Source organism: Ascaphus truei, chromosome 5 (assembly GCF_040206685.1).
Source record: "Ascaphus truei isolate aAscTru1 chromosome 5, aAscTru1.hap1, whole genome shotgun sequence".
In the NCBI taxonomy this organism is placed as follows: domain Eukaryota; kingdom Metazoa; phylum Chordata; class Amphibia; order Anura; family Ascaphidae; genus Ascaphus; species Ascaphus truei.
The window spans coordinates 281,857,176-281,869,895 of NC_134487.1; the positions used below are offsets into that span (position 1 = coordinate 281,857,176).

Genomic DNA, 12,720 nt, shown 5'->3' on the forward strand with positions numbered 1-12,720 from the left:
GCCTCATGCAGAGAGCAGCGCTATTTAGAATTGGAGAGGGGAATAAAATTTAGCTTTATTGGAGAGTTTTTTTCTCCATATGCAGAAAGGGCATAAAACTGCATTTAGAATCCTTTCTGCATATGGAGAGTTTCAACCAGCGCTATGAGCGCTGTTGAAACTAGTGGGAAAGAAATCGGTTTTTGTTTTTTTCTCCTCCCCCGGCCGCCGAGCGCCAGCTTCATGGTGGAGAGGAAAAATGTTGAAAATCGCACCATTTTTTTGGCGCGAACAGCCACTAGATGGCGTTCGCGGCTATCTGCATACGGCCGTTTTAAACACTGGAGAGATTAGGATCTCTCCAGCCGCGCGGCGAGTTTCAAGAAAAAAAAAAAAAAATTGGCGCTTTTTTTAAAACTTGCCATTATCTGCCTTTCTCAAGGCAGAATTCGCCAAAACGTGCCGCTTTCCCTGTTAGCGCTGCTCTCTGCATGAGGCCCTTAGAATTCCAAATAGTTTCTTTGGACATCTGAAATTCACCTACTAGCCCAAATTTTATTTTTAGGAAGACCATTTTAGTTGCCTGACTTTTTCTTTTTTGTATTTCTCCCAAGTCCCCCCTCCTGTCTCCCTGTATTTCTCCCCTTCCCCCCTATATCTCCTCCCCTTCCCCCCTTTATCTCCCCCCCTTCCCCATGTATTTTGCCCCCCTGTATTTCTCCCCTCCCCCCCTGTATTTCTCCCTTCCCCCCCTGTATTTCTCCCCTCCCCCCCTGTATTTCTCCCCTCCCCCCTGTATTTCTCCCCTCCCCCCTGTATTTCTCCCCTCCCCCCTGTATTTCTCCCCTCCCCCCTGTATTTCTCCCCCTCCCTGTATTTCTCCCCCTGTATTTCTCCCCTCCCCCCCTGTATTTCTTCCCTCCCCTGTATTTCTCCCCTCCCCCCTGTATTTCTCCCCTCCCCCCTGTATTTCTCCCCTCCCCCTGTATTTCTCCCCTCCCCCCTGTATTTCTCCCCCTCCCTGTATTTCTCCCCCCTGTATTTCTCCCCTCCCCCCCTGTATTTCTTCCCTCCCCTGTATTTCTCCCCTCCCCCCTGTATTTCTCCCCTCCCCCCTGTATTTCTCCCCCTCCCTGTATTTCTCCCCCCATGTATTTCTCCCCTTCCCCCCTGTATTTCTCCCCTCCCCCCCTGTATTTCTCCCCTCCCCACCTGTATTTCTCCCCTCCCCCCCTGTATTTCTTCCCTCCCCCCTGTATTTCTCCCCTCCCCCCCCTGTATTTCTCCCCTCCCCCCCTGTATTTCTCCCCCCCCTGTATTCCCCCCTCTGTATTTCTCCCCTGCCCCCCCTGTATTTCTCCCCTCCACCCCTGTATTTCTCCCCCCCCCACTGTATTTCTCCCCTCCCCCACACTGTATTTCTCCCCCCCTATATCTCCTCCCCATGTATTTCTCCCCTCCCCCCATGTATTTCTCCCCTTCCCCCCATGTATTTCTCCCCTTCCCCCTCCCCCCATGTATTTCTCCCCCTCCCCCCATGTATTTCTCCCCTTCCCCCTCCCCCCATGTATTTCTCCCCTTCCCCCCATGTATTTCTCCCCTTCCCCCTCCCCCCATGTATTTCTCCCCTTCCCCCTCCCCCCATGTATTTCTCCCCTTCCCGCCCCTGTATTTCTCCCTTCCCCCTCCCCCCATGTATTTCTCCCCCTCCCCCCATGTATTTCTCCCCTTCCCCCTCCCCCCATGTATTTCTCCCCTTCCCCCCCCCCTGTATTTCTCCCCTTCCCCCTTCCCCCATGTATTTCTCTCCTTCCCCCTCCCCCCATGCATTTCTCCCCTTCCCCCTCCCCCCATGTATTTCTCTCCTCCCCCCCATGTATTTCTCTCCTTCCCCCTCCCCCCATGTATTTCTCTCCTTCCCCCTCCCCCATGTATTTCTCTCCTTCCCCCTCCCCCATGTATTTCTCTCCTTCCCCTTCCCCCATGTATTTCTCCCCTTCCCCCTCCCCCCATGTATTTCTCTCCTTCCCCCTCCCCCCGTGTATTTCTCCCCTCCCGCCATGTATTTCTCCCCTCCCGCCATGTATTTCTCCCCTCCCCCATGTATTTCTCCCCTTCCCCCTCCCCCATGTATTTCTCTCCTTCCCCCCATGTATTTCTCCCCTTCCCCCTCCCCCATGTATTTCTCCCCTTCCCCCTCCCCCCATGTATTTCTCTCCTTCCCCCTCCCCCCATGTATTTCTCCCCTTCCCCCTCCTCCCATGTATTTCTCCCCTTCCCCCTCCCCCCATGTATTTCTCCCCTTCCTCCTCCCCCCATGTATTTCTCCCCTTCCCCCCATGTATTTCTCCCCTTCCCCCTCCCCCCATGTATTTCTCCCCTTCCTCCTCCCCCCATGTATTTCTCCCCTTCCCCCCATGTATTTCTCCCCTTCCCCCCATGTATTTCTCCCCTTCTCCCCATGTATTTCTCCCCTTCTCCCCATGTATTTCTCCCCTTCCCCCTCCCCCCATGTATTTCTCCCCTTCCCCCCATGTATTTCTCTTCTTCCCCCCATGTATTTCTCCCCTTCTCCCCATGTATTTCTCCCCTCCCCCATGTATTTCTCCCCTTCCCCCTCCCCCCATGTATTTCTCCCCTTCCCCCTCCCCCCATGTATTTCTCCCCTTCCCTCTCCTCCCCTGTATTTCTCCCCTTCCCCCCTGTATTTCTCCCCTTCCCCCTCCCCCCATGTATTTCTCCCCTTCCCTCCCCATGTATTTCTCTCCTTCCCCCTCCCCCAATGTATTTCTCCCTCCCCCATGTATTTCTCCCTTCCCCCTCCCATGTATTTCTCCCCCCCATGTATTTCTCCCCTTCCCCCTCCCCCCATGTATTTCTCCCCTTCCCCCTCCCCCCATGTATTTCTCCCTTCCCCTCCCCCCATGTATTTCTCCCCTTCCCCCTCTCTCCTGTATTTCTCCCCTTCCCCCTCCCCCCATGTATTTCTCCCCTTCCCCCTCCCCCATGTATTTCTCCCCTTCCTCCTCCTCTCCTGTATTTCTCCCCTTCCCCCCTCCCCCCATGTATTTCTCCCCTTCCCCCCTCCTCCCATGTATTTCTCCCCTTCCCCCTCCCCCCATGTATTTCTCCCCTTCCCCCTCCTCCCATGTTATTTCTCCCTTCCCCCCCATGTATTTCTCCCCTTCCCCCTCCCCCCATGTATTTCTCCCCTTCCCCTCCCCCATGTATTTCTCCCCTTCCCCCCATGTATTTCTCCCCTTCCCCCTCCCACACTGTATTTCTCCCCTTCACCCTTCCCCCTGTATTTCTCCCCTTCCCCTTCCCCCATGTATTTTTCCCCTCCCCCCATGTATCTCTCCCCTTCCCCCTCCCCCATGTATTCTCCCCTTCCCCCTCCCCCATGTATTTCTCCCCTTCCCCCTCCCCCCATGTATTTCTCCCCTTCCCCCTCCCCCATGTATTTCTCCCCTTCCCCCCCATGTATTTCTCCCCTCCCCCCATGTATTTCTCCCCTTCCCCCTCCTCCCATGTATTTCTCCCCTTCCCCCCATGTATTCTCTCTCCCTTCCCCCTCCCCCCATGTATTTCTCCCTTCCCCCTCCCCCATGTATTTCTCCCCCTTCCCCCCCCCCCCTGTATTTCTCCCCTTCCCCCTTCCCCCATGTATTTCTCTCCTTCCCCCTCCCCCCATGCATTTCTCCCCTTCCCCCTCCCCCCATGTATTTCTCTCCTCCCCCCCATGTATTTCTCTCCTTCCCCCTCCCCCCATGTATTTCTCTCCTTCCCCCTCCCCCATGTATTTCTCTCCTTCCCCCTCCCCCCATGTATTTCTCTCCTTCCCCTTCCCCCATGTATTTCTCCCCTTCCCCCTCCCCCCATGTATTTCTCTCCTTCCCCCTCCCCCCGTGTATTTCTCCCCTCCCGCCATGTATTTCTCCCCTCCCGCCATGTATTTCTCCCCTCCCCCATGTATTTCTCCCCTTCCCCCTCCCCCATGTATTTCTCTCCTTCCCCCCATGTATTTCTCCCCTTCCCCCTCCCCCATGTATTTCTCCCCTTCCCCCTCCCCCCATGTATTTCTCTCCTTCCCCCCTCCCCCCATGTATTTCTCCCCTTCCCCCTCCTCCCATGTATTTCTCCCCTTCCCCTCCCCCCATGTATTTCTCCCCTTCCTCCTCCCCCCATGTATTTCTCCCCTTCCCCCCATGTATTTCTCCCCCTTCCCCCTCCCCCCATGTATTTCTCCCCTTCCTCCTCCCCCCATGTATTTCTCCCCTTCCCCCCATGTATTTCTCCCCTTCCCCCCATGTATTTCTCCCCTTCTCCCCATGTATTTCTCCCCTTCTCCCCATGTATTTCTCCCCTTCCCCTCCCCCCATGTATTTCTCCCCTTCCCCCCATGTATTTCTCTTCTTCCCCCCATGTATTTCTCCCCCTTCTCCCCATGTATTTCTCCCCTCCCCCCATGTATTTCTCCCCTTCCCCCTCCCCCCATGTATTTCTCCCCTTCCCCCCTCCCCCCATGTATTTCTCCCCTTCCCTCTCCTCCCCTGTATTTCTCCCCTTCCCCCCTGTATTTCTCCCCTTCCCCCTCCCCCATGTATTTCTCCCCTTCCCCCCATGTATTTCTCTCCTTCCCCCTCCCCCCATGTATTTCTCCCCTCCCCCCATGTATTTCTCCCCTTCCCCCTCCCATGTATTTCTCCCCCCCATGTATTTCTCCCCTTCCCCCTCCCCCCATGTATTTCTCCCCTTCCCCCTCCCCCCATGTATTTCCTCCCCTTCCCCCTCCCCCCATGTATTTCTCCCCTTCCCCCTCCTCTCCTGTATTTCTCCCCTTCCCCCCACGTATTTCTCCCCTTCCCCCTCCCCCCATGTATTTCTCCCCTTCCCCCTCCCCCCATGTATTTCTCCCCTTCCCCCCATGTATTTTTCCCCTCCCCCCATGTATTTCTCCCCTTCCCCCTCCTCCCATGTATTTCTCCCCTTCCCCCTCCCCCCATGTATTTCTCCCCTTCCCCCTACCCCCATGTATTTCTCCCCTTCCCCCCATGTATTTCTCCCCTTCTCCCCATGTATTTCTCCCCTTCCCCCCATGTATTTCTCTCCTTCCCCCCCTGTATTTCTCCCCTTCCCCCATGTATTTCTCCCCTTCCCCCTCTCCCCCTGTATTTCTCCCCTTCCCCCCATGTATTTCTCCCCTTCTCCCCATGTATTTCTCCCCTTCCCCCCACGTATTTCTCCCCTTCCCCCCACGTATTTCTCCCCTTCCCCCCACATATTTCTCCCCTTCCCCCTCCCCCCATGTATTTCTCCCCTTCCCCCTCCCCCCATGTATTTCTCCCCTTCCCCCTCCCCCCATGTATTTCTCCCCTTCCCCCCATGTATTTCTCCCCTTCCCCCCATGTATTTCTCCCCTTCTCCCCACGTATTTCTCCCCTTCCCCCCACGTATTTCTCCCCTTCCCCCTCCCCCCATGTATTTCTCCCCTTCCCCCTCCCCCCATGTATTTCTCCCCTTCCCCCCATGTATTTCTCCCCTTCCCCCCATGTATTTCTCCCCTTCCCCTTCCCCCCATGTATTTCTCCCCTTCCCCCATGTATTTCTCCCCTTCCCCCTCCCCCCATGTATTTCTCCCCTTCCCCCCATGTATTTCTCCCCTCCCCCCATGTATTTCTCCCCTTCCCCCTCCCCCCATGTATTTCTCCCCTTCCCCCCATGTATTTCTCCCCTCCCCCCATGTATTTCTCCCCTTCCCCCCATGTATTTCTCCCCTTCCCCCCATGTATTTCTCCCCCTCCCCCCATGTATTTCTCCCCTTCCCCCCATGTATTTCTCCCCTCCCCCCATGTATTTCTCCCCTTCCCCCCATGTATTTCTCCCCCTCCCCCCATGTATTTCTCCCCTTCCCCCCATGTATTTCTCCCCTTCCCCCCATGTATTTCTCCCCTTCCCCCCATGTATTTCTCCCCTTCCCCCTCCCCCCATGTATTTCTCCCCTTCCCCCTCCCCCCGTGTATTTCTCCCCTTCCCCCCATGTATTTCTCCCCTCCCCCCATGTATGTCTCCCCTCCCCCCATGTATGTCTCCCCTTCTAGTATAGACCCTGACACTTGGTGGGGTTAGAGGTTCCTCCCTGTTCCTCCTCATTCATTTCATATTGTTTTTTGGTTGTGGAGTGCTACCTTGCACACCTACTTTTTGTCTGACACTGGTGCTTGCTCATACCTGTAATGTTCCCTCCCCTAATTAGCCTGTGGTTCCCCCCCACCCCCAGCTGATATTAATGTGTATGGGGGAGGGGGTGAGAAGAGGCTGCACTGGGTTTGGTGGTGAATGGGTCAGTTATCAGATCTGGCACAGGATGAGTTTCTTGCAGCTGGTGCTTTGTGCTGCGCTTCTCTCGTGGGGTGAGAAGGTTTCTTTCTGGTTTCAATGTATATCTATCTGTCAGGCCTCAGAAGGCTCTTCTTCAGGTATACCCTGTGCATAGGATAACATTTTTCTTTTGTGGTGCTATAATGAGACTGAACTCTGCGTGTGTGTGTGTGTGTGTGTGTGTGTGTGTGTGTGTGTGTGTGAGTTCACTACAGTGTACAAGTTACACAGACTTAAATCTCTGATCACAGAGCTGGGACATTGTATCTCCGTTCTGTATATAAAGTGTGACTTGGATATACAATAATACAGATTGGGGGAGGGATGGGAGTAATGAAAACTCTCTTCACACAAGAAGTGTTTTTAAAGGACCAATTATTTTTTTACTACCATACAGTATAACACACGTGCGTGTGCTGAGTTCATGTAGTATATAGCATTCCCAGTGATCTTTTGTTCATTTCTGTCAAATGTATATACCATGTGCAGCCACTACAGGTCTGAGATCAGATGAGCAGAGACGGGCTCAGCGACGTTTCAGCACAGGTGAGAGGTTCTCTATCGGAGGGCGGGGGGGTGTTAACTATGTTTTGCACAAGGGACGTGGCCATCTGGCTCCACCTATTGGTACTGTAATTGTACTATATACAGTATAGTTTAGTTAAGAAGCATAATTGGCAAATATTGCACTAAAGGGAAAGGGATTCCTATGGATACCAGTCAATAGCAATCCGATTTCTCCCTGAATCGATGCTTTGGAGCAGGGGAGCGCAAACTCTTTGTGCTGCGCCCACCTGTCTTCCCTGCCACGATACACACGCCCCCCACTCCCTACCTTTAGAGTGCGTCAAATGAACTGTGGCGTCATGTCATCTGACCCGCGGCGTCATTTGACGCGTGTGACACATGGCGCCATGGTAACATGTCACAGAGCGCCTGAATCTGGGTAAGTAAACAGTTGCAGAAGCCTCACGTGATCCCCCGGCATTTAATTTAAATTGCCTCTGCAACCCCCCGCGCCCCCGAAGCAAAATCTCCCGCCCCCTAGTTTGCGCACCGCTGCTCTGGAACATAGAAACATTTAAATGTGACGGCTAATAAGAACCAGTTGGCCCTCCCAGTCCGCTCCATTTCTCTCTTTTATATTCTGAATCGCTTTTACCGTATCTCCTATTCCTTTCAGTATTGGCCTCTATGCTACGAATCCATCACCCTTTCAGAAAAGAGAAACTCAGGTGTTACCCTGAACCCCCTACCCTCCAGCTTCTGAGAGTAACCCCATTCTAATACTTTTCTCTGAAATATGCTTTTCTTCTGTACTTTGAGACGCTTTGTAGATTTGAGAGTTTCTATCATATTTCCCCTCACCTTTTTTTATCTTCTAAGGCTCTAAGCTGTACATACTTTTAATAAGGTCCTGTAATCTTGCCAGATAAGTCTTAGATCATGCATCATTTTAGCAGCCCAATTTATTTGTCCTGGAGATATGAACACCGTATGCTGGGTGAGGTCTCACCAATGATCGATAAAGTGATGTAATGCTCCTTACTCGAGTTACATCAGTGACTATATGCATTGTTCGGTCTCATACCTGTTCAGAGTGCTGGGTAGATAGAAAAAGAATGGGCCCCAGGAACTTTTGTACAACATAAAAGATGCTTTTATTTGACATTTGTCCATAAGGCTCATTTGACATACATCTCATGGCAAAACATAATAATCTGGACTTCATCCCCCTGGTAGTTCTCATTCTCTTATGCTGGGGAGGTAGTTATACTTGTTACCCGGGTTACTAGCACGGGGTAAATTGACAGTCTCTTGCATACAGTTAGTAATGCCCCATATCGGAGGGGCCTCATCAAGAATACACTTCATGCTGCTGAATTAGTAACCTGCTACTACAGTATGTATTGCATACTTCTTCCATACCAATGTGATCAGGATTGTACTAGGATCCTTCCAGTCGGGCTGATTGAAAAACATATTGGGCGGGGGGGAGTTCTGGTATGTATGTATGTATGTATGTATTGGACCTGGAAAGGGGGGGGTATAGGGAGGTCCTGGGGAGGAGGTAAGGGTGTACTGGATCTGGAGTGAGGGGTGTAGGGAGTACTGGCCTTGGAAGGGGGGATGTATGGGGTACTGTGGGTGTTAAGGGTTACTGTGCCTGTGTAAGGGTTTTTTGGGCATGGAGGGGGTACTGGGCCTTGGTAGGGTGGTAAAATGGGGTACAGGGCATGTAGGGGTTATTGGCCCTTGGGAGGAGGGATGTAGGGGGTACTCTGCCTGGGGAGGACGGATGTAGGGTGTACTGGGTCTGGGGAGTGGGGGTTACTGGGCATGTAGGGGTACTGGGCCTAGGGAGGGGGTTAAAATGGGGTACTGGGCCTGGGAAGGAGGGTAACAGAGGGTACTGGGTAAGGAAGTATAGTGGGCTTTGGGATGAAACCTGTACTGGCTGTTATGATGACAATGTACAGTAACTGAGGCATGCGGGTTGCCCCTGTCCCCTGGTTCACCCCTGTGTTGTATGTTTACAGAGTTGAAGTGTGGGGCGCGCCCAGCGATGAGCACATCAGAGCACTTGTCAGAATTTACCTCCCGGATTGTAGGAGGAAGAAAATCTGTGCCGGGGGGGCAGCCCTGGGCGGTGAGTGGAAGAAAATATGGAGGGGGCAGGTGACAGAGCATAGCGTGGCAGCAAGATGGGGCAGCATGGCTCCATACAGGGCAGTTAACACAACACGTTCACCTGGCAGCGCACTACAGTAATGGCGGCAGGGCTGGTGCAAGGGTATTCAGTGCCCTAGGCAAACCTTCAGCCTTGCAACCTCCCCCTGCCCCTTTACACTGAACTTTCCATTTTGTTTTATTTTATACCTCCATGCTTCCTCCCTTTCGCCTCCAATGGCCCCCTCAATTAAAGATGCCTGCCTGACTGGCTACGGTCCTGAGGTGGAGAAGGTGAAGACCATCTCCTGGGGCGGTTGAAGTCGTTGACTACTTCTAGATGGGACTGCTGGGGTGTGCTCCTCCCCAGCCTCTGATCCCATCGTCCTCCACTCCCACCAGCCAATATCATAATCCGATTTCCCCCCCCCCCCCCAAATGTGCCGCCTTAGGCAACTGCTTAAGTCATCTAGTGGTTACACCAACCCTGAGTGAGGGTATTATGTGACTAGTGAGTGGAGTTGAAATCCCTTCTTACACTCCTAAATCAATTCATTAGCCCATGTGTGGTGTGACAGGAAAAGAATGACATTTATTCTAAACCAAACATGAGTCTGTAACATCACATGGGTGAAGAAATATTAAAATGGCAGTGAGACACACATTGCAAAAAGCAATCGCCATTGTTGGGTTAAGATGGTACTCGACTGGATTCCATTGGAAGTTAAGAGTAAGGCTGCGGACATTGTAAATTCTCCAGCACGGAGCCTGAGGGAAAGCAGGTGCTTTCCCTGGCCATGGTACACGTGCCGTCCGTGGGCGTGTCTGGCGGCGTGCCAGTGACGTCACAGAGCTGGTTCGCCCTCATTGGACGAACCGCTCATGTGACCGGCTTGTCACGCCAAGAAATCGGTTTCAACTGATTTCTTGCACAACGCACACCCCTTCCCGCTTCCCCATGCGCCCGCACGCCGCATAGATGCAAACACAGCCTTAAGGCAGTCTGTTTGCTGGTCTGCGCCACCATGTCTGAGGCCTAAAATGACAACCAAAAGATGGGCAGATTAAATCAGGAGATGTGTTGGAGCAATATGGTGGAGAGGCTGCAACCGCATACCTTGAAGATCCTTTGGGAGGCTTTCATCCAGCTGTGGATTGAGGAGGGCTGATGTTGATGAACTTTTTTTTATTCTTATGTTGCACTGGTCTCTTTATGCAGACTATCTCAATTATACAATGATTTCCACTTTTAATTTACAGGTATCTTTGCAATTGCACAAGGGACACTTCTGTGGTGGAAGCATCATGCGGAGGAGTGTGGTGGTGACGGCTGCACACTGTGTGCATCCTGTGGATAAGTAAGATCTTCTCGTCTGTTCTCCCCCTTTGTCAGACTGCCCACGCTCACTCACTTCCTTTCTCTCAATCCCTCCACTCAGGATTGAGATGAGCCACATGACTGTGGTCGCTGGGGAGTATGACCAGGATGGTACTGACCCGCAGGCGCAAAGTATTCCAGTCTCGCGCATTGTGACACACCCACTTTACAGCCGTGATGGGAATATGAGCTATGACATTGCTCTGGTTTATCTGGCTAGAAAAATCACCTTGGGTGAGTGGAATCGAACATATTTCTGGATCCAAATTATATATATATATATTTATTTATTACACACACCCCACTAGATTGTACTGTATAGCATGTATGGGCTAGTGAACGCTTCATAGCAAGAATATGTAATAATAAATTACCCAAAACCTTAGTCCAGTGTAAATAAATAAACGGCACATTGCAGGGTGTGAAAACAAAAAAGGTGTATGGAGCAAATACTGTATTACAGAAACAACTCCAACGTTTCAGTTCCCCCCCAAAACAAGACCCCCCACACCACCCTGAGGAACGTCCTGTTTTGGGGCACTGAACTGTGTGTGTGGTTTTTTTTGTATTCCCACCCTGAATATGCTGTTTATTTACATACACTAGACTACGGATTTGGGCTATTTATTATTACATATTCTGCCTATGAAGCACGCACTTGCCCATACATGCTATACAATCTTTGTGTATGTGTTGACACACACATACACACTGCTTCTTACACCTGAGAAACTGATTTTTGTACCCAAAATGTTGTGCCCTTTGTCTCTGCTATACACTAATAAGATTTGTGCATCTACCCTTCTGTTAAATATATAGATTTATTCCCAGAGTTTTGGGCAGCATAGGTTGTAACTTCCAGTTGAGTCTGATATGCAGTCACCTAAAGGGTGTGCGTAATTGCATTAACAATGAGTCTTTTTACTTCTCGCCACCCATTGTGTTTCCAATCTCAGCTCTTCATGTTGATTTGCTGTGGGGTTGTCATTGATATTAATTAATCTGTCTTTGCCGTGCCTAGCAGACATGGGACTGAAGTCCTATCAATTGCTTCCTATTCCAGGGTCTCGGGTGCAGCCTATCTGCCTCCCACAGGTAGATGAGCAGATCGAGGCTGGTACGCTGTGTGTGTCCTGTGGATGGGGAAGGATGACAGAAAGTATGTTCTGCTACAAGTATTTTCTTTTAAAGGGGATTGAAGCAAACTCACCCCACCTTCTAACCCCACCTTCTAACCCCACCTTCTAACCCCACCTTCTAACCCCACCTTCTAACCCCACCTTCTAACCCCACCTTCTAACCCCACCTTCTAACCCCACCTTCTAACCCCACCTTCTAACCCCACCTTCTAACCCCACCTTCCAAGCCATGTTCAGCTACTGGATGCTCTGATCAAAAGATACTTACCAGGGGAAACAACATACTTTAGCTTACAAGCCTACAACATTATCACTTGCAGCTTCCCATTTGATGGCCATTTATTTCTCCTTTTAAATTCCAAGAGGTAATACCAGTAACCGGTAGATCCTGGAGCTGAACATAGCGAGGTTCAGCTCTGGAGAACCCCCCAGATTCTAATCTTGTAAAAATAAAAAAAATGTGACTGATCCAGCTGTGCTGAAGCAGGGATATTTTTTTAAACCTGACCTGTTCGTGGCCCTTGAGGACTGGAGTTGCCCACCCCTGCCATAAAGTGAAGGCGCAGCCGTGTGAGCCTGTGATCTGTGTCCCCAGATGGTGAACTGTCCGCCGTCCTGCAGGAGGTGAAGCTTCCAATTATTGACCATGATACCTGCAGCTCCGTGCTGGATTCCATGGGGCTTCCATCCTTGCATGAGACCATGCTGTGCGCTGGTTTCCCAGATGGTGGAAAAGACGCCTGCCAGGTAACCGTGGCCCTGAAAAGAGTTGGCATGGGTAACCAGGCAGGTAAAAGGCGGGTTCATTTTAAGTCATGGTCTTTGAAGTGGGTGAATCAGATTCCAAATACAATTCCCTGGTACTTTCATATATAGTTGTCTCCACCTTTGCCCGGTGGCTACAACAATTTGGGACCCGTTTCTCTCCACGATTGGTCTTTTATATTTTCCTGGATTGGCAGGACTACAAAGTCTCTGTCCCTTTCCGTAAGAACACTGTATAAAGGCTTTATGGATTCACGGGTCAATCCTCACATTAGCCTAATAAAGTGTTGCACAATTTGCCAATGCAGGAGACAATATAATGTTGATCTGCTGAACAGATGGTACAATTTTATTCAACACTACAAGGGCTACACAAGATACCAACTACACAACCCTATGGTTTTCGTG

General features: G+C 51.3%; 1 protein-coding gene across 1 annotated transcript in view; it reads left to right on the forward strand.

Annotated features, from left to right (window-relative positions):
• OVCH1 (ovochymase 1) overlaps window positions 1-12,720 on the forward strand; it is a 57,849-nt gene that overhangs the window by 6,178 nt on the left and 38,951 nt on the right. Inside the window, 5 exon segments of the mRNA XM_075599195.1 lie at window positions 8,901-9,010; window positions 10,291-10,388; window positions 10,470-10,642; window positions 11,472-11,567; window positions 12,143-12,294. Of these exon segments, the coding sequence (XP_075455310.1) occupies window positions 8,901-9,010; window positions 10,291-10,388; window positions 10,470-10,642; window positions 11,472-11,567; window positions 12,143-12,294 (629 nt within the window).